General features: G+C 50.5%; 1 protein-coding gene across 2 annotated transcripts in view; it reads left to right on the top strand.

The window, feature by feature from the left end:
• The first annotated feature begins 12,242 nt into the window (after positions 1–12,242).
• Slc13a3 (solute carrier family 13 member 3) overlaps positions 12,243–21,479 on the top strand; it is a 69,540-nt gene continuing 60,303 nt past the window's right edge. For both annotated transcript variants that reach the window (XR_005871538.1, XM_040732753.1), the window contains exon 1: positions 12,243–12,390. Coding sequence is in view for 1 of the 2 variants with exons in the window: in XM_040732753.1 (XP_040588687.1) it covers positions 12,280–12,390 (111 nt within the window). In the remaining variant the exon portion in view is untranslated. The remainder of the gene's footprint in view (positions 12,391–21,479) is intronic.

Genomic DNA, 21,479 nt, shown 5'->3' with positions numbered 1-21,479 from the left:
TTCCAGCTGCCTCTGTGAGCTTGGGCCTTAGTTTCCCCACCTGTGCCGTGAAGCATTTTGTGTGTGGATCAGACATGGCTGCCCCTGCAGGCCTCTTTGCTGGACCCTCGCTGTCTTCAGCTGCTGATGTGGAATGGTTCGGTGGGTGCAGAAATCCAGGGAGAACCTAATGGGCCCTGTTACTACTCACCCCTTTTTGAGGGGTCTCTGTGCTCCCCTCACCCCAGATCCACCCCTCCTCCCTGTCCTTCACTCATGCTGCTTCTGGGCCCAACAGTCCTGCCATACTGTCCTCACAGAATGTGAGAAGGGAGAGCAAGTCTTTCCATTGTGAATCTCTTCACCTGCATGGGGCTCCCCCAGGGGCCTTTGAGGACCCCAGAGAAGGCAGTCTGCAGACCTCTAAGTCACCTCACAGTTCCACACTTCCTCTCTGCCCCCCCACAAGCAGCATGGCAGCCCCCACCCTGGGCCCTTGTGAGGGTAAGCTTTGTGAACTTAACCTAGTGTCAGTTGAGAGAAAGTCTTAGTGAGCACACTAAGGGTCAACATGTGGGCGTGTCTGGGGGCGGGATTGTCATAGTTATGGGAAGACCTAGACCACTGTGGGCGGTGCCGTTCCCTGGCTGGGATTTGGACTACATGAGGAGAAGTCCAGCAGAGTACAAGCAAGGCAGGAAGCCACGCGCATTCACTGCTCTCTGCTTGTGACTGGGTGTGCTGTGACTGGGTGTGCTGTGACGACTGGGTGTGCTGTGACTGGCTGCCTCGCGCTCCTGCCACTGTGGATTTCCTGAAGTAATAGACTGTAACCTGGAATCGTAGCTAAAATAAACCCTCTTCCCTAAGTTGCATTTTGTCAGGGTGTTTGCAACAGAAATGAAATAGGACAGCCCTCCTGTGACATTGTCTTCAGTTCAGAGCAGCCAGATCAACAGCAAGGAAGGACAGTGACTTGGCTGCTCCTGGAAGGATGGCCAGGTTCTGTTCCCTGAACTTGGTGATGGTTGGTCATGGACCATATGTGTTCTCTGTTTCTCTGCTTCCAAAATGTGTTTGGAAGTGAACAGGACCTATTACTGCTTATTGGAGAGTAACAAGAATTGATGATGTGAACCTTCCTCCCACACATACATACACGTTCAGACACATACATATACATGCATGCATGCATAATTATACACATACATACACATTTGTGTGTATACACACATCTACATCCACAGACACATGTATATACATACATGCATGCATATATATACACACATACATACACATTTACATACTCATACCCACATACTTTTATACACATATACACGCATATAAAATACATATGTAGATATATATACACATATACATACATATGCATGCACATATATGCACATATGCATATAAATACACATCGCACATACCATGCACATACTTGAAAATACATCACATATAAACTCATGCACACCACACACACACACAAACACACACACACACACACACACACCACAGAGAGAGCGCAGGTCATACACATACACAGGCCCTGCCTACCCACTGACTTCTCTGCTGGAGGCAAAGCAGAATGTAATCCTGGCCTGGGGTTTGGAACAAAAAACAATGAGAATGCTGGGGGTCTAATGCGATCAAAGGCCACTTGTGTGTAGCCTCCGGCTCCACCAGGAGCCAGAGTACAGCCCTCCCCATAGGAAGGAAAGCCCCAAGGATGAGCCGCTGGGCCCTCAGGCCACTAGGGGGGCTACTAATCCCAGCCCCCACCTGAGGGCTCTGCTGGAACCTGCCTCAAAGCCAATATTGCTCTTGGAGCCTCCCAGCAATGTCACACTGGGAGATGCTGACAGTGGCACAGGGTAGGAGCAGGGAGGAGCAGTCATCCCGGGAAGGAAAGCTGAAGGGCTGCCAATGGCCCCTCCCTCCTTCCTGCCTGGCTTCAAGCATTAAGCCCTGTGGGACTTGCTGCACAGTCCCAGGTTGGTCTCCTTTCTTCTTCCTTTCCTGTCTCCTCTCTCTTGTTGAGGTGGGGTCTGACTGTGTAGTCCAAACTAGCCTCAACCTTGTGATTCTCAATTCTCCGGCACTGTCCGCCTACTCTGCCATCAGTTTCCCATACGAAGTTCTCAGCACTCTGGAAACAGTGTCATTGATGTCAGTCCTCAGAGTCCCACCAGGAATCCCAGGCACTCCTCTTTCTGACATTACCAGCATGGAAGCACTACAGATGCCTTGAGTCCCATGTTCTAGTTTGCCCTGGATGTCATAGGGCCAGCCCAGTCTGGTTCAAGAGGCCTCTTGGGACAGCATGGCCTGAGTCACAACCAGCATCTCTGAGCTGTAAGGAGGACAATTGAAGCCACCTGGGGTGCCATGGACACATGAAAGGAGAGGAGCCAGGCATCACTGAGCAGGGTATGAGCTGGGAGGGCTTGGCCTGCCTCCTGACCACCCTAACTGGGTAGACAGAGAGAGGCAATGGTTCTCCCTTGAGAGAGGAAGGCAAGTGTTATCCCTCAGCCGCAGGCTGTCTCCCAATGTCCCTCACCTGCAGACTGGCCTGGGTGTCCCTCACCTGCAGACTGGCCTGGGTGTCCCTCAGCTGCAGGCTAGATCTAGAAATAGGCTCCTGGGCTCATTACTACATGGTTATTATTGCTATATTTGAGCCACAGAACAGAAACTTCTGTTCTAAGGCCAGACACCCCATTCTAATCTCTTGGCTTGTTCTGGAATAAGGGAGTCCACAAGGGTTCCTTCTGATACTTCCTGGTCCCAGCTACGTGCACTTGGACCTTAGGGAGTGGGTCAGTTTGTATCTGTCCACCCACCTCAGCCTGAAAGATCCAAAGTGACCTTTGCAGGCCTGGCCTTCCCACTGGAGGTTGTCTGTTCCCTTTGATGATGCCGAGCTGGGCTGACTGGGGTCATGGGAGGAGGTTTCATCACAGCCTGGGACAGATCCACTGGGAAGTCACTTACCCCTGGGATTTACAGGAATGCTGTAACTTGCCTGGGTTGGGGGTGGGCCTGGGACTTCTCAGTAGTGGGAATTTGTTCAGATAAACCTTACCGGCTACTCAGAGACAAATGTTACAGCTGGTCTTCTTGAGACTTAACCATTGTCTTAGTTTTTTTTGTTTTGTTTTGTTTTTGTTTGTTTGTTTGTTTGTTTGTTTTTACATGCTCCCATAGAGAAAATGTTGCCCCCAAGACAGCTGGAAATAATTCTAAGAAAATGATGACCCTTCTCCCAACAGTTGGGTTGGATGGTTCTTTGGTTTGTCTCAAAGTTATGGATAATTGTCACCTGCCTAGGGTTGGTTATAAATTGTAATAGGGTTGGGGGTAGAATATGAAGTTTAGACTCAAGAATCTTTTAGAAAAGAAAAAAATGGGAATGGATGGGATGGGATAATAGGCAGATTAGTGTGTCTACTTGTGAGCTATCCTAGCAAGTACTAGTTATAGACAATTTACATTGATATAGATTCTTGTATATTGGTACTTATGTAAAATTATTAACTTGAGATTATATTTGTCATATTGTGTAGGTTCCTCTTCCTGTTTACAATGTTTTTGCATGCTAATGTAAAATTATTTTGTCATATTGTATATATGTATGTATATTTCTACATATGCTTAAGATATTTTCTATATTGATATAATTTAATGGCATTTTTGTCATATTGCACTATACAGTTCTACCTTTGATCAAGATATTTATATATATGTATGTAGTTACAATTTTGAGGTCATTGTCCTCATGCTGTATATGTTTAAAGATTGTTTATTTTTATGTGTGAAGCTTCATTCAATAAGCAGTATATGTTATTGAGAATTACAGGCTATAGTCACCCTACTTATATTAGTCAGGTTCTCTATATGCACAGAGATGTACTCAGCAATAGATAATTGATCTTCAAACATTTCAAAGACCTACAGATGTGGCATTTAAATATTTTAATAATTTAGAACTCTGTTAACATGAGACATGACTGCTCCTGGCAGCATGGAGCTATTACTGAGAGAATGCTAGGCATCAGAAACACTCCACTGGAGTTTGTTTTCTTCTTGACAAAACTGGCCTATTGGGCAAAAGACCACCCTTGCCTCAGCTGCTGACAGTAAGCATGATAGCCAAACTGGACAAACGGGCTACAAAGATGAGTGACTGCTGAACCTGGCCAAGACAAGGTAGGACAGGCTCTCAAAATTCCCTGCTTCTGAAAATGGTCTGTCAGATACTCTAGGCCTTAGCCAAAGTTGGTTGCCCTGATGTTACTGTGAGACCTTGGGTGACACTCCCGGTAGCCAGCCGTTTCTGTCATTTCCTGCACCTTTAGGAAGTTGCCCTCTTGTACTTCCTGCTTACTCAGGTAATATTATTTTCCTTCTCATGTCTTTGATGAGGTTGAAGACTAGATAGTAACAGCTAATATACTCTCATATCTTGGTTAAAACATTTTATGTACAAGACTCAGAATAGGACAGCTGTTGAAATACTCTCTATATTTTTGCCAATTTCCTATAGCCTGGACATTTAGCATGTGTCTCTTGTTTGATGTCATGCTTGCTGGTTGTAGGTCTAAATTTGTGCAGTTTATACCTTTCTTTCTCCTGGACAAAAACTGGTATCTGTTATTATTGTATATAGTTTTTATATCAGGTTTAGAACCCTCTTATTTACACAAAAGGAGGAAGTATAATGGGAATTCACTCCACCAATAGTTTTGGGGTATCAGTGTTAGGGTGTGGCTTTGGTGTTCAGAAGTGATCCTTTATAAAGAAGAGGATGGGTCTCTCTCTGTCTGTCTGTCTGTCTGTCTGTCTCTCTCTCTCTCTCTGTCTGTCTCTCTGTCTGTCTCTCTATCTGTCTCTCTGTCTGTCTCTCTCTCTGTCTGTCTCTGTCTCTGTCTCTGTCTCTGTCTCTGTCTCTCTCTCTCTCTCTCTCTCTCTCTCTCTCTCTCTCTCTGTCATCTGAGACCTGATTGCAGCATCCTTTGACTCCAGGTCAGAAGACCTGGGGGGCTCTTTACCCTCATCGTGTGAGTGTTCCCCAAACAAATATTTGATATCCTTTTGTTCGGGCATTCGTGAACTTCCTCAGTCTCCCGGCACTGCTCATCAGGCGTCTAATCCTCTTCCAAGACTGCAAGTTCACAGTGACACTGGGACTGTGCTGTCTGCACCTCACGTTACTTAGTCTCCCTGCAGGTCACCTGGCATTGTAGACTTAAGTAGATTTTATTTTAAAGGGGGCTTTGGAAAGTCACGGATGAAGTAGATTTTCAAAAATTCACTTGCCCAAAGTCAAGGTAACTGTAAAAATAAATGAATGTTCCTGGGATGGTTGTGGCGCATGCCTTTAATCCTAGCACTCTGGAGACAGAGGCAGGGGGATCTCTGAGTTTGAGGCCAGCCTGGTCTACAGAGTGAGTTCCAGAACAATCAGGAGCACTCAGAGAAGCCAAAGCAAAATAATAATAATAATAATAATGAAGGAATGTACCAAATGTACCACAGTGCTCACGTTGCCATGTGTTTCTGGCAAGAGACAAAATTCTACAGCTCCGATCTAAGTCTGTAATTCCAGTTCCCAAGAACCTGACACAGGAGGATTGCCATAAATTCAAGGCCAACCTGATCTACAGTATAAACTGGAGAACTGAATTTGCTCCCAATCACCTACATAAAAAGTCAGGCATGCCGGGCAGTTGTGGCACACGCCTTTAATCCCAGCACTCGGGAGGTAGAGGCAGACAGATCTCTGTGAGTTCGAGGCCAGGCTGGACCAACAGCCTCCAAAACAATACAGAGAAACCCTGTCTCGTAAAACCAAAAAAAAAAAAAAAGTCAGATATATTGCTATGCCCTTTAATCCTGGTGCTGGGGAGGCAGAAACGGTGCTGATGTTTGTGCCAGCCAGCCTGCCCTAATTGGTGAGCCTGGGTTCCTGGTGAAACACTGATCACAAGAATTAAAGGGTATTTGAACAAGATACCCAGAGTCAACCTCTGCCCCCCCCCCACCACACACACACTTAGGCACATAATAACTCAAATCAGCACTGTTCTGATCAGTCAAAAATGCAAATCATCCTAATGTCTGTCAACTGATGAATAATAAAATGTGTTATATCACACAGCGAAATATTATTTAATAATGAAAAGGAATGAAGTGCCAATGCACACTAAGACAGGGATAAATAATAAATATGGAGACTATATTAAGTGGTGAACCCAGACGGCAAAAGGCCCACACTGTCTGATTCTATTGATGTGAGCTGTCCAGAACAGGCAGAGATGGGAAATAGGTTCCCAGCTGCCAGAGGCTGGGGGATGACTATTCACAGTGTGGAGCTTCATGGGGGTCACAAGCATCTCTAAATCTCCCAGGGGTTCCCACATGCAAGCAAGACTGGGAACCACTGTGCTGGACATTTCAACCCAGAGGGTGAGCACACACAACCTACTGAAGTTTATCTGCAAAAACCTAGGATGGGGAGACACACACTGGCTGCAGTGGCTCTGTCCCCCACTGTCACTGACACCAGTGACCTCATACCTAAGAAACACACACAACTGTCCCTTAGCGTCTGTGGTTCTGGAACCACGATAGGTGGTTGAATGTGGACAGCATGAGCCTGTGATTATAGAGGGCCAACCACACTGTGGGTCATGCCTATACAGGCCTTGTCATGTGAACGCTGGCTATACTGCAGTGCTCTGACTCCCCATTTTGTGTTCCTTGAAAAGTCCCCTCTGTAACATGGGGCATCTGAGGACCAGTTTGTAGGGTTGAACTTTCAAGAGCTTACTGCATGGTAATCTGTTGGGACTTAGCCAGGCTGCACACATGCACCCAGGGAATGCTGGCTATTGGTATTCATGAGTAAGAAGGAGTGAAATTCCCATGCAGGACATCACACAGATCAGAAGCATCATTTAATCCCTGCCCGAGCTGCCTTTCTGCTGCCTTGATGAAACTCTCTAACCAAATTAATTATGAAGCTGTTGGCCATTTGCTATGGTTTCTTATCGGCTAGCTCTGACTTAATTATTAACCCGTAACTGCTAATCTGAGTATTTCCATGTGGTTTTCTCTTACCGGAGAAAGACGCCAGACCTCTTACTCCTCTCACATCCTACATGGTGACTGACTGTGCCTCCGTTTCCCAGAATCCTCCACCTCTCCTAGTCCCACCTAATTTGCTTCCCTATTTGCCAACAGTGCTTTAATCATCACCCAACAGGACAAGCATACACACAGGAGGACTCCCCCATCATGCTCTGGCTCATGCTCAGCTAGATTTCTTATGCATCCCAGTCCACTAGGGAGTGGTCCTGCCCACAGTGGACTGGGCCCTCCTATGTCAATTAACAATCAAAACAATTCCTCACAGATATGCGCACAGGTCATTTTGATCTGGGAAATCCCTTAACTGAAACTTCCTTCTTAGGTGATTCTAAGCAGTGTCAAGTTGGCAGTTAAAACTGATGATGCCAATTCCCTCCAGCAGCCTGAACTGTAGTTACATATTTCCATAAAGCTAACTCTTATGTGGTTCAAGTGTTACATATACAGAAGTCCCCTTGTGACAAAACTCACGAGTACCTGACACCATGGCCAGTACAAAGGAGTCAAATTCATAAAAATCTACTTTCTTCCTCTTCCTTTTCCTTTTCCTTTTCCTTTTAGGTGGTGGTGGGATGTCATGCAGCCCAGCCTAGCCTCAAGCTTACCCTGAAGCTGAGGCTGGCCTTGAACTCCTGATCTTCTAGCCTCTACCTCCCAAGTGCTGGTAGTGCAGGTATGTGGGCACACAACATCAATACTGAAAGTCATTTTTGGTAGTGCTGCACTTCTGGTTGATACAGAAAGTGAAGTTTCTGTGCAGGGTCTGGAGAGATGGCTCAACCCTTAAAAACTAAGGCTCACAACTAGTAGAGTCTGCTTCCAGTTCCCCCACCCCCACCCCACCAAGAAGGAGGCTTTCTAAGCTGCAAATTAACCAGTGGAAACAATCTGTAGCGAGCTGAGGACATGAAGAAGCCGACAGGAAATAGTGCTTTGCACATGTATATGGGTGTGGTTTGTGTATGTGTATATGTGTGTGACATGTGTAGGTGAACCTGTGTGTATGGGCGTATGTGCACCTGTTTGTGTGCATGTGTGTGGAGGCTTCCCCTGTCACTCTCCACCTTATTCACCGAGACAGGGTCTCCCCCTTGACCCCAGAGCTCGCCCATGTGGCTAGTCTTACTCTGGGTACAGCCTGTCTCCACCTTCTGAGCTGTCACGTCCATCCAGTTTTACAGAGCTCTGGGGCCCTGAGGTATGGTCCTCAAGCTTGCAAAGCTAATGCTCTATCCACTGAGCCAGCCACCCAAAGAACTGCACGTGAGCAGAGATGACAAGATCACTGCAACAGAGAAAAGCCCCTGCTGCTCCTTACAGACCAGCTGCCCGAGCAGGAACCTCGCCTCAGGCAGCCAAGGGGCCAGCCATATGCCACACGGGCAGACTGGCATGGACAGAGGCCACTTACAAAGGAGGGCTGCTGCCTGGTATTGTGGGATTCCCCATGCACAATGACAAGAGCAAGGCACCGTAGGGGCAGGGGCGAGGGGACCTGAGATCTGGTGGGGAGACTGAGGTGGTACACATCCACCTTGTTGTTTTAACACAGGCACAGAGGCTGCACAGTAATCTACCACTATTTCAGCCAGTAATTGCAACTCTGCAGTTACCGGCCTGGCCGCCCAGGCTGCAACCTGGCAGGAATCCTGTTTCTGCAGGCCCAACTCTGTTGCTGCTGCTAAAGGCAGTTTTAACTATACCTCTAGCATTCTGTTCTAAATAAGACTCAAGATTCAAAGGCTGGGGTGAAAACCTGCCAGTTCAGCGAGGCTGGGTTGCAATTAGCTAACCTTCCCTCCTTGCTGGCATCTCTGAAAGACCCCTGCTTCTGCTTCGCCAAACCAGAAAAGGCCACGCCACTCCAAACCCCACCCTACTACTTCCTGAGTCTCTGTCTCTCCCAGACGCCCTCTGATGCTCTGTGATTACTTCCTGTCAACCAGTTGCTAACACAGCCTCCAAGGTTAGTTTTATAATTAATGCAAATGCAAACTCCGGGGTCACAGTGAGATCCAGTATCCCCAACACCACCTATGACATCGAGGAACGAAGAGGTGTCCTTGTTCCCAAGAACTGCAGCTACCAGAGGCTGAGTGAAGTGTGGGGTATCTAAGAAACAGCCATGCACAGTGTTTCAGAACTTCAAAAATGTGCAGGGTCACAACCTGCCACCATCAGAGGCATGGCAACAGTACTAGCTAGAAGACTCTCCCAGCACCAGGATATTAGGCGGCCTTGGTGAAAATAGGTGACCTCCCAACAGCCATAAAAATCTATGGCAGCTCAGCCTTACACAAGGGAGGCACCTTCTGCTACTTTTTTTTCCAAGACAGGTTTTCTCTGTGTATCTTTGGCTGTCCTGGAATTTACTCTGTAGACCAGGCTGGCCTCGAACTCACAGAGATCCTTACCTGCCTCTGCCTCCCCAGTGCTGGGATTGCTACCTCCTGCAATTCTTAACACAGATGCAAGAAGCCAAGGCAGGGCTCTGGCTTTCCCTGTGCTCGGGTCCCATCCTGCTGCAGGAAGAGTCTAGAAGCACTTGAAGCCAGAGGCAACAGACTACACAGAGGCTGGGGCTGACTCAGCTGGGGTCTGTGAAGGCCAAGCTCCCCCTTCTAAAGGGAAACGGGATGGACGCCTTTCTCTGCTGACCCTTCACACAGAATGTACATGGTGCGTTTGAAGTTTAACAAACAAAAGGTGACCGTGGGCCAGAGAGCCAGCTCTGTTAGTGACAGTGCGCAGGGCTCATGCAGGGGATCAGAGTTCAGTCCTCAGCACACAAGCCAGGCGGCTCAGGACCAAACCACCTGTAACTCCAGTTCCAGAGGATCTGATGCCCTCTTCTGGCCTCTTGGATACTCATGTGGCAGACACTCACGCAGATCCAGAAATAAACATAAATATTTTAAAAATGTGGCCATCAACAGAATCAAGAGATCTGAGGTTGGCTTGGGATTTTAAAATCTGGGACTTGAAACTTGAACGAAAATTGGATTTTTTTTAAAAGAACAACATTCATAAATAAAGGGGACAATTCCCTTGAGGCAGAACTATGACAAATGCAGGATCCCCACACAAGGACCGAGCCCCGCAACAAGCAGGTACAATGAAGGTCAAGTCAGGAAAACAAAAGGCAGGGTATTTACGGTCCCCAGACTGGAGCACGCAGAGGGAAACAGTGGAAAAATATGGAGGGATCTGAAATTTGCACACCAACACCAAGCAGTCTGCAGGGTTGGAAGGACAGGACAAGGCATTTGAGGGGAGAATGGCTGGGTTCACATCACTGCTGGAGAAGACATGTCTCCACAGGTCCAAGAACGTCAGTGGACTCTAAAGAAACAGACACAAAGAAACCCTGGGCCAAACTCAAGCCAAGGCCATGACACCGAGAGATTTTCCCAAACATCCAGAGTTAGGATGGACACCATCAGCAGGAACAGTGATTAAAAACTGACTAACTTCTTACCGGAAACATGGAAGACATAAAAGACAAAGGCCCTCCCCATTTCCTGTATCTCTTGCATGTGTATTTCTTGTTTTATTACTTATGGAGAGAGAGAGAGAGAGAGAGAGAGAGAGAGAGAGAGAGAGAGAGAGAGAGAGAGAGAGAGAGAGAGAGAGAGAGACTACCACTTGTGTGTGAAGGTCAGAGGACAGTTTGCAGGCTTGGAGTTGCCTTTACCTGCTGAGCCATCTTAAGTATTTTTAATCTCTGCATATGTGCATAGGTGTGTGTGTGTGTGTGTGTGTATCCATGGGAGAATGTGGGCATTTGTGAAACACAGCACATGTGTGTCAGAAGCCAGTATTGGTGTTCCTTGTCACCTTTACCTTGTTTGAGAGAATATTAAATTAATGTGACTATACTGAAACCAGCCATGTAAATAAGATCTTCGGTTTTCTAAGTCTGAAGCTGAGACAAAGATAATGGCTCTGCCGTGGTTCATAATGTATGCAGAAAAACAGCGGTGTTAGAAATTGATGGGGAAAAGGAGCACATGGATAAACAAAAAGTTTTCACATTTTACAGGAACTGGTGAAATGATGACACCTATAGACTATCAGCTGTGTATATTCAGTGCTCTTCTGGCTCCCAAAAGCCCACAAAAATGACAAAAAGCAAGAAACATCCCAACAAGGCCGTTTCTCCACAGAAGCCCAGACACCAGGAGCCAGGACAAGGCACCCAGCGACAGTAACTACTGGGGAAGCATGTCATACTCCCCAGGAGGGGGGAAGACCGCTCAGTGTAGAGCACAGAGTCAGGCCTCAAGCCTCTTGCTTTGCATGTGCAAGGCCTTGGGTCCCTTCCCAGCACCTCGGGGAAACAGAAGAGTCCAAAGCTGCACACACAGCATCTCCGGAGGGTATGGAGAAGGGGGCAGGGGCGGGGCGTGGGGGTTGGGGGGGAGCATGAGCTGCTGGCAGGAATGTAAAGTGCCGAGTCGGAGGAAAGATTCCCGGCTTCTTAAAATAGTAAAGTGTGGATCGTATGTTGTGGCCCAATAGCTGCCCTCCTGGAGCTCCGACAGATCTTCACACTCCGGACGTAACGCGCGGGATATTGGCACGCTTCCATAATGCCAACACTCAGAAGCAGAGGCAGGAGGATGGGAGTTAAAGGTCATCTTCAGCTGCATAGGGAGGCGGAGGCCAGCTTGGGCTAAATGAGAGCCTGTCTCGAAAACACACAACCAAGCAGACTGTCACTCCCACCCACAGGTGACTGGGCCCTTTGCACGAGACACTATCTCATTTAAATTCCACACTAACCTCCAAGTCTGGAAGAGGCTGCAACCATGGTCACTCGAGGCCATTTGTGGGTCATGGCAGTGGGGTCTGTCCCGAAGGGTCTGAACTGGGGTGGGTGACAGTGCTGAGGCCTTTAGCCCCATCTGGTCTTTGCCCCATTTCCCACGTGGGTCCAGAGCGCCTAGCGTGGTGCAGGTCTGCGCGGGGGTGGGGTGGGGAGGTCTGGGGGCCCCTACCCTGCTCCTTGTCCCGGACTCTGCCGCCCAGGAGGCGCGGCCGGGGCGGTTCCGCGTGGCTCCTCCCCGCCCCTCGGGGCTTTAGGTCCCTGCCCGCCGCTGAGGGGCAGTCGGGCCGCCCGGGTCTCCGGCGATCGCACGGATGGCGGTGCTGGCGGCGCTGGCTAAGAAGGTGTGGAGCGCGCGGCGCCTGCTGGTGCTGCTGCTGGTGCCTCTGGCTCTGCTGCCTATACTCTTCGCCCTGCCGCCCAAGGTACGGTGGCCCCGGGCCGAGATCTTCCCCTCTGAGCCTGCCTCCCACTAGAAGCACCGGCCCCTCTTCTCCCTTCCTCGCCTCTCCCCGCCCTCCAACTTTCTCCACTTCTAGTGGAGTTGTAGATTTTGAACTCTGACCGCTCGTTTGGTGCTACTGGGGCATCCCCCTCCACTGTCTTTCCGAACGACAACTGTGTGATCAGCCGCCAGTCACTTAACCTCTCTGAACTTTGGCTTGCTTACCCCTATCTAAAAAGTGGGCACGTGATAATGCAACACGGGCTCTCGGTGAATATGAAGGAGTCGATATATGTCGGTGTCTTAGAACTAGCCTGGTATGTAGTAAGCGCCTAATGCGTGCCAGCTGATTTCCCTCTGTACCAAGTTACCCAATGGTTGGAGATTGACACCTTCCTGAGCGCTTCCTAGAGGAGGTGCCACCAACTGACCTGAGTCACCTCTGAAAAATCCCTTCAGAGGCCCCACTCAAGCTGGGACAACTAAGGCCTGGAGACAACAAGGGACACTCTCAGGGTGACTCCGAGTGAGGACCCGAGTACCGAGAACCCAGGGCCTTTGCTGTTTCCAGAGTTCAGGGTGATCTTAGAGGGAAGGCTGGGGTGAGCTTGGGCTCACATCAGTTCCTAGGGGCTCCAGCGTGGGTACCCAGAAGATGTGAGACCTAGGTTGCCTGTTCCAGAAGGTTCTTGGCCACTTCAATAAAGTACTGAGGGAACTAGTCAGTTTTCACAAAATAAAGGAGAGCTGAAGGTGTCATGTAATATGTGACACCCAAGGGTAAGCAGCTGAACCCCAGGAGCGGCCTCCAGCGTGCCTGACAAGGAACGGTGACCCCCAGGTCGTGTACAGTGAGTTCTTTAGTGCTCCCTTCTGCACCATCAGACTCTGTTGACATTGAAAAGAGTAAATAAATGACCTCAGAAGGAGTAGGTTGCCCTTCCCAAGACCAACGGGGCCCTGGGTGAATCGCTGGCCTGGGGGATCTCCAGCCTCCTTCTTTCTCTGGACCTCCCTTCCCTTGGCTTTAACATGGAGTCATCTTCTCTTTGCCTTTGGGGGCCAATGGGAGGCTGGTTAAGACTGGCATAACTGGCTGGGGGAAAGATGGGAGGTCATGCTGGGAGGCTGGTCTCGGGGACAGCAGAGGTCTGGATGGAGGTGGTGGACATACAGAAGCTTCAGGGTCCTATAGGTGCCCTGTGCTCTTCCCCAGAGACAAAACTGTACACCCAGGAGCAGACCCACCAGCATGGGTCTCTGAGGAGGTCTCACCAAGAGAAACGACATTCCCACCCTGGCTTTAACTTCGTGGGGCAGCTACACCCACCTGAACCTGTGTTGGACAAGTGGATAGCAGGGAGTATGCCATGAGGAAGGGTCTCAGGCGAGGCTCTGCAGCAGGCTCCTACACTGTCCGCTTTACCAAGGAGGTGACTGGGTTTGCCTTCAGAGGTGACCAGTAAGGAGGTGAAGGCTCAGCAAGGCTGGCTAACCTGCCCAGTGTGGCCCAACACAGATCTCAGACTTCAAGCGTCATGAGATTTTCATATTAGTTTTTGGGTAACTCAGTGGTGGGCTCTCAAGCGTTTGTAGAAGACATCACATGGCAGTGTCAGAAGGTCACGCATGACTAATGGGGCTGTGCACACTGGACTGGCACCTTAGTTATCCAGCAAGGACTTTGTTGGTGGCTCCCTGGTGAGAACTCTTTATATGGCCCTAGGTGTCACTGACTCTAAGTGACTGACAGGCCAGGGCCTCCTCTTGGCAGGCAGGTGGGTCAGTTTGGGGGAGGAGACTTAATCCCTGTGCATGCAGAGTGTTTTACATAGTTTTCCTCAGGCCCCTGTCAGGAAAGGGCTAGCCTGTTCTACTCTTTGCCTGATGTGAAGTGTGATTTCATGGACAGCCTCTCTTTTTATTGCTGATGCTGGGTTTGTAGCTTGCAGGCAGTGTAAATGCAGCCTCCCCAAGGCTGGTGGGCCAATCGGATAATGCTAATGGCAGCTCAGGGCATCTGTAGTTTCTTTCCCCTTTCCCTCGTCATCAGATGGCCTCCTGGAAGTCTCTGAGCCCAAGGCATGCTGAGGCCACCATGCAGATGGCATTGGACAAACGTGGCCTGGAAAAGCTTGAGAGCGGCAGGTGCCAGACAAGGGAAGAGTCTTAGAGGGCCTGGTCTGCCATTTGGTGTGTTGTGGAGTAGCGGAGCTACCCCAGCTTAGCTGTGGGTTTCAACCTCTGGGATTCTTCTGGAACACACGTTCCTGATGTGCTAGGAGTCACTGGTCTAGATGGAGCTGGCCCGCTGTGAGAAGCTGGGGTTCAGAACGGTGAGGCTCCTGGCATTATTTCTTAGACTGTGATGAAAGGTCTGAGCCGAGAGGAATGGAGCAGGCCAAGCTGAGGCCGAAAATTCCCAGAACCTGGGGGATATTTTTCCATGACCCAAGGGGGTTGCTAGCAACTCTGGAAGTCAAGAGCCTGCCATGCTTTCCACCAATGGCCATCTCAGGACGTGGTAGTGTACAAGTTACCCTGGATAGCTAGTGAGTGTGGCCGGGACCATCATAATGTGCTTTCGGATCCATGTCAGCCTGTCTGCTTGCCAAGTGGCTCCCTTCCCTCTGGTCCCCACAAGGAACGAGCAGCCTGGTCCTCTGGTCACTGTGAGTTCTGCGACAGTAGGTAACTCTGAGGAAGGATGGTTGGGGACATTCCAGGCAGGACAGCTACAGGGCAAGCTGCAAAGGAGGCTAAATTGAGCCTTGGGGCATAGCTGGATCCCCCTAGGGACACCCCACTACCGCACACACTTTAAAATTTGCCCATAGGTGTCTCTGGAGAGACTTGACTTGGGGTGGTGGTCTCTAGGGGTTGGTAGTTCGTCTGCAAGTTTAGAGGTACCCTTTTATTTGGTTTGACTCGTTCTTAATGCCAGTGGGTGACCACAGAAGGCTTTTCCTTCCCTGCTTGTAGGATTTAAAATTAGGACTGTATTTTATTATTATTATTATTTTGAATCTTCTTTTATTAATTTACTTTTTTACATTCCAATCCCAGGCTCCCCTCCCTCCTCTCCTCCTGCTCTCCCCCCCACCCCCTCCTCTCATCTGCTCCACGGAGAGGGTAAGGCCTCCCTAGGAAGTCTACCAAGGTTCTCATCCCACAGGCCCTATCAAGCCACTAGCTCCTCTGCGCCTCCCTTTCAACATGGCCGCTTATGCTTTGGACCCCATGAGATAACAACTGTGGAAGCATGGGACTCTGTGACTTTTTACATTCAACATTCAAGAATGTTAGCTCTCCCATTTTCAGATAAGGAAAACTGAGGCTCTGGAGAGTAAGTGATTCAAGAATAGACTCTGAAATGAAGGAACAGAGGGGGATGACTCCGGGCTCGAAGACGGAGTTTCTGAGCCTCGGTTTCTCCCTTGGTGATCTGAGTAGACTGCAGACAAGGCACAGAGGCAATACAGGGCTGCTCACAAATGGGACGTTTGTCGTCTTAATCAGGGCCAGCAATCACCTCTTTCCACTTGAGCTTGACCATCACAGCACAGCTCATTTCCCTCCCACAACCCTCCTCTACTCAGATGAGATGAGACAGGGAGGTTACGTCACCTTCCCGATATCACACAGCTACCGAGTACCACCCCAGCGCCTGTCCCTCGTCTCTTGGCCCTGGGCATTAGAAGACAAGGTGACCAGATTGTGCAAGGCCTTGGTGGAGATTCCTGGGAAACCAGGAGTCCAGCCCTGTGGGATAACACCTTCTGTGTCCAGGCCCTGCTGAGCGGTCTTCACTTATAGCATTTCACTGAAGCCCTGGAGAGGGCTGGGTGTGGGGGGTGGGGCAGACAGCTCAGATCGGAAAGCTCTGGCCTTGGAAGTATGGGGACCTGACTTCAATCCCCAGAATGCATGCGAAAACGTGAACATAATCGTGTGCACCCGTGGTCCCTCACTGTGGGAGTCAGAGACAGGGGATTTCCTGGGACTCACTGGCCAGCCACGCTCTAGGCCATTGAGAGCCTGTCTCAAGGAGGTGGCCAGCCTTCCTGAGGATGACACCAAAGGTTGTCCTGCAGGTGAGCAGACATATGTGTACCTGCTTATGCATGAACACACACACACACACACACACACACAGAATCCCAGAAAGCGAACAGGGTCTGACTTTACCTCCTGCTGTAACTACCATCACAGCAGTCACGTCCTGCATGACTCTGCTATTTGTTCGATTACATTCCTCTTGTTTACTCTTTAGACGAACAGAGACTGCCCCCCACCCCTTTCTAGAAGACTTAATCACACCTACTTATAGGTTTGTGTGGGGTCTGTGTATGAAAATGCATGACTATGATGACTGAACGAACAGAGATAGCAACGCACACGCAGACTCTGGGACCTGGTGATCCAGGCCACACGGTGCCTCCCTGAAGCCCACCCAGGGCCTGAGAGGGGTCTCTCGAGGTGCCAGGTCATTAGGAGATACGGCAGGGTACACCGGCACCAGGCACAGACCTGGCTTTAGCAGTGACCGTGGGAAGAAAAGGGTGACAGGGGAACAGCCAGTCAGACTTCAAGCCTCCATGTCCTGTCCAAGTCTTCTGTGCTGACCTTTCATACCTCACCTGCTGGACTCAGCCTGGCCTCCTGCCCCGCTGGGCAGTTGTGAGAGTCCTGGGGGCCTGGCCTAGCTGCTGTGAAAACCAGGGACCACCCACATGATGAACCGTGGCTCTTAACTTCAGGAAGTCTCTGAACAATGGTCACCAAACATGGTGTGGCCCAAAGCCCGGTGTGTTGTATGGGATGGGACTTCACAGAGGTGACCCTCTGGAGGGAGGACCCTTGCCCATTGCCTAGGTGGGCCGTTGTCTCATAAGTCATAAAGGATGATACTGGAGCTGCAAGCTGACATGATGGCAGGAACTGAGGGGAAGAGGGTGGCCTCAGAACTGGTCTTTGCAGTGTGCTTCCCTCTGCCTGAACCACTGCTTCCTGAGGAGCCTGAGGTTGACTCCCCCACTTCAGCCACGTGGCTCACCTCCCCCAAGGCTCTCACGGCTCCCACCTTTAGGTCCTGTCTAAAAGAGAAAACGAAAGATCTGTGCACCTTGCTCTATTCTCTGCCCCTTCCCTCACAACTTCTTTTAAATAGATTTTATTTAAATTAGAAACAATCTTATTTTGCATATGAATCCCAGTTCCCTCTCCTTCCCATCCTCTCCCACAACCCCCATCCCATCCCCCATCTACTCCTCAGAGAAGGTGAGGCCTTCCATGAGGGATCATCAAAATCTGTCAAGTTGTTTTGGACAGGGCCTAGGCCCTCCCCTGTGTATCTAGACTAAGAGAGTATCCCTCCATGGGAAATGGGCTCCTGAAGTCCAATCGTGACCTAGGGATAAATCCTGGTTCCACTGCCCCATAGACTGCCCAGTGCTCCTAGCTGATACCCACATTCAAGGGGCCTGGTTTGGTCCTATGTTGGTCCCCAGCTATCAGACTGGGGTCCATGAGTTCCCCCTTTCTCAGATCAGCTGTTTCTGTGAGTTTTCCCAGTGTGGTCTTGACCCCTTTGTTCATCACTCCTCCCTCTCTGCAACTGGATTCAGGAGTTTGGCTCAGTGCTTGACTGTTGTTCTCTGCTTCTGCTTCCATCAGGTACTGGATGAAGGCTCTAGGATGGCATTTAAGGCAGTCATCATTCTCATTATAGGGAAGGGCATTTAAGGTAGCCTCTCCACTATTGCCTAGGTTCCTAGTTGGGGTCATCCTTGTGGATCTCTGTACAATTCCCTAGTGCCAGATTTCTCTTTAAGCCTACAGTGGCTCCTCTATTGATGTGTCTCTTTTCTTGTTCTCCTCTATTCCTCTTCCCACTATGTCTTCCTGATCCCTCATGTTCTCCTCCCCTCTCCTCTTCTCCCTCCTCCCATGTCCCCCATTCCCTCACAACTTTCTACAGTCCTGCAAGGGAGGCCAGTCCTACGAGGGCAGGGTTCCCTGTCCCTATGGCCGTGGTGTCTTCAACCCAGCACAGGGCCCGAGGTGTAGTAGACACTCAGCAAATACATGTTGCATAAGAGAACAAAGGAATGCTGGTAACCAGCCAAGCACTCGCTCGTGGTGCACTACTCACCAATCCTCCGGTGACCCTGGAGAGGAGATCCTGAGCTCCCAGGGTCCCCTCTGCCCGCCCCACGCAGATCCTGGGGCCTGACTCTGTGAATGCCAGCTAGTGACTGCTGTAGGCTGCTTCCCAGGCTGAGCCAAAGTCTTGTTTGTCCCCCAGGCCTTTTGCCTTATGTACCATGGTAGTGGGGTGACAGGGGCAAACTGAGAAGCTTTCCCCGTGGGTCAGGCTGGCAAGCCAGAAAACATCTGTCTCATTGATTGTTCCTGGCCTGGATGGAGTAGGGACAGGGAGGAGTCAATGCTGGGAGAGGCAGGGAAGAGGGCCTCCAACTGCCCCACACTAAGCTCCAGGGCACCTTGACCCCAGAGAGTAGGAACTACCGAAGCCACACTGACTGAGCACCTGCTCTGAGTCCGGCTGAGAGCCTACTATGTGTGTGGCACATTATATTCAGTGGATGGATCCCAGGACGTCAGAAAAGGCAGCCTCCATTCAAGGCAGTAGAGCAACATGAACCTTGGCAGAGGCCTTGAATCGCTTTCAGGTCCTGCCCTATATGGGGGTGTCATCTGTCTGCCACCTCTCCTCACGGTGCTGGGATTGATCAGTGAGGTCCTAGACACAGGGGGACTGTCACAGAGGAAGAAGCCCGTCACACTCAAGGGTGCCCATACACAGGAGCAGGCCACCGTGCCGCCAAGAATACCTGGGAAGCCCCGGGCCTGCAGGAGACAGAGGGAGGGCAGTTGGCGCCTCTCTCGCGGGAACAAAAACTGAGGCAGGGCCGCAGGTCAAGGCTGGCTGCTGGGAGGACCTCAATGGGCTCTGCGACACAAGATCGTCCCCAGATGGTGCCTGGCCCTGGAGTGATTTAGGGAGGTGAACAGTAACCTGGAGCTGCAGTCCCTCTGAGCAGGAGGCTGGAGTGTGGGCTCTGCAGCAGTTGCTTTGCTGCGTGGCCGTTGCTGCAGGCTTCTTATCTCTAGGAATCCATGCAGCCCTTCCCGGTGTCAGACCATCAGGTGCAGAGACTAGAAAACATGACCGGAACTCTGTCCTGCCCTCGCTTCTCTTCCTGTCTTCCATCCACTTAAAGCCCGCTGGCTCTCCACACCTGCCCAGCTGTGCCTGCCTCAGGACTTCCGCACCCACTCTGCCCTGGAACTCTCTTGCAATCTGCTGCAGCTGGATGGCCGTGGTTATTGAGGTCTTAGGCCCAAGGGCACCACCTCCAGGGAGCCCTCCTGGATGACCTCTGTAAAAGCTCTTGGACCACTCACCCTGCAAAGCTACTCCGCTTTGTTGTCTGCATGGAGCCATGCACGGGTCTGTTGCTATGTTCGGTGTCCTCTCACTCTGGCTTGTGGGCAGCGTCAGAGCAAAGCTTCATCTGCTACGCTTCCCTCTGTGTCCCTCCGGTCTTGAACTTTGCCTGACACATGCAGGGCACTTGGTAACAGCGGAGTGGGCAAGCTTGGGTTTAAACGCAGGTCCTAGTTTCAGAATGTGTACACCTCTTAAAAAACCCCTCCCACATCTGGATTGTGGCACGTCGGAACTGAAAACAACAGCTCCTGCTTCTTCAGCTGGGAGACCGAGGTCAGGGGGCAGAGGGAAGCAGTCCTGGGCTCCCCAGTGGGGAACTCCAGAGCATCCTAGGAGTCTTCCTCGCAAGGTGGCCAGCCTCCCATCCCTCGTGGGCACCCCAGCTCTCTGGGCCTCGGCCGTAGTCCTCTGAGGCCTGGCCAGCTTTCCACTTCTCCATACTTCTGCCAGGTGTGTAAACAGGCCCGCATGGTTCCTGGTGGCGCGGCAGGGGACTAGATCAAGTGTCCTGATCCAGCCCCGCAGGACAGTGCTCTCTGCGCTGATGAGCCAAGGGTTCTGATACCCCCAGACCCCGAAGACACAGCATGCCGGTGCCACGGTGCTGCCTCCGAAGCAGATGCACCAGGGGCTTGGGAAGAGACCCATGCGGCCACGCAGCCTCACGGCAAATCATCTGTCTCCCCAGTCTCAGCTTCCTCCCCTGCAGAGTAGCTCAGTGAAACCCACTTGCCAGGAAAACAAAAATGCCTGGTGACAACAGGTGCCTAGTAAGGGCTGGCTGCCACCTGAAAGATGCTCTGTGCTCTGTGTCTCTGAAATCCACTCCAGGCATAGCAGCAACCCAAAGGATGAAGACCCTGGAGAAGGGCTCTCCAGGCTAGCCTGCCGCTGCCACCCAGCCTGGTGGGGACTCACACTTGCCTGGGGATACCTTAATTTGTAGGCTGGGCTGAGAGGGGCCTCAGTGTTCAATGTGTCATGCTCTTCTGCAGGGAAATGATGGAGCCCAGGAGGCTTTAGGGAGGGACCTCTCCCCACCCCCAGAAGTCCTTTAAGAACCACAGCTCAAGACTCACACACCAGCTCAGGGATGTTCAGGACAGCTCCACATGTGGGTATAGGATGCACACCAGGGTTGTAGAATGCACACCAGCTCAGGGATGTTCAGGACAGCTCCACTTGTGGGTATAGAAAGGTTCGGACATTTCATTGAGCTGCCCTGGCTGGCCCATGGCAAATTAAAACTACTTTGAGATAGCCCCTCACCCCAGTCACAATGGCTTTCACATGACAACATGGGGCTGGAAAGACGCCCCAGTGGATAAGAGCACTCAATACTATTGCAGAAATAAATATTACAGATATTAAAGAAATCTGATAAAAATGTTGGAGAGAATGTGGAGAAAAAAGAACCATTATTTACTGCCGGTGGGCATACAAATTCATAGGACCATCATGGAAATATGCTTGGAGGTTCCTCAAAACATTTTAGATAGAGCTAACATGGGCCAGCTATTCTGCTGCTGGGATATCCCAGAAAATCCCATGTCCTATCATTTGCATTTTGCTGATTTAGGGATATTGAAGAA

Source organism: Mesocricetus auratus, unplaced genomic scaffold (assembly GCF_017639785.1).
Source record: "Mesocricetus auratus isolate SY011 unplaced genomic scaffold, BCM_Maur_2.0 Super-Scaffold_100028, whole genome shotgun sequence".
NCBI classification, from domain to species: Eukaryota; Metazoa; Chordata; class Mammalia; order Rodentia; family Cricetidae; genus Mesocricetus; species Mesocricetus auratus.
This window is presented reverse-complemented; position numbering and strand designations above follow the sequence as displayed.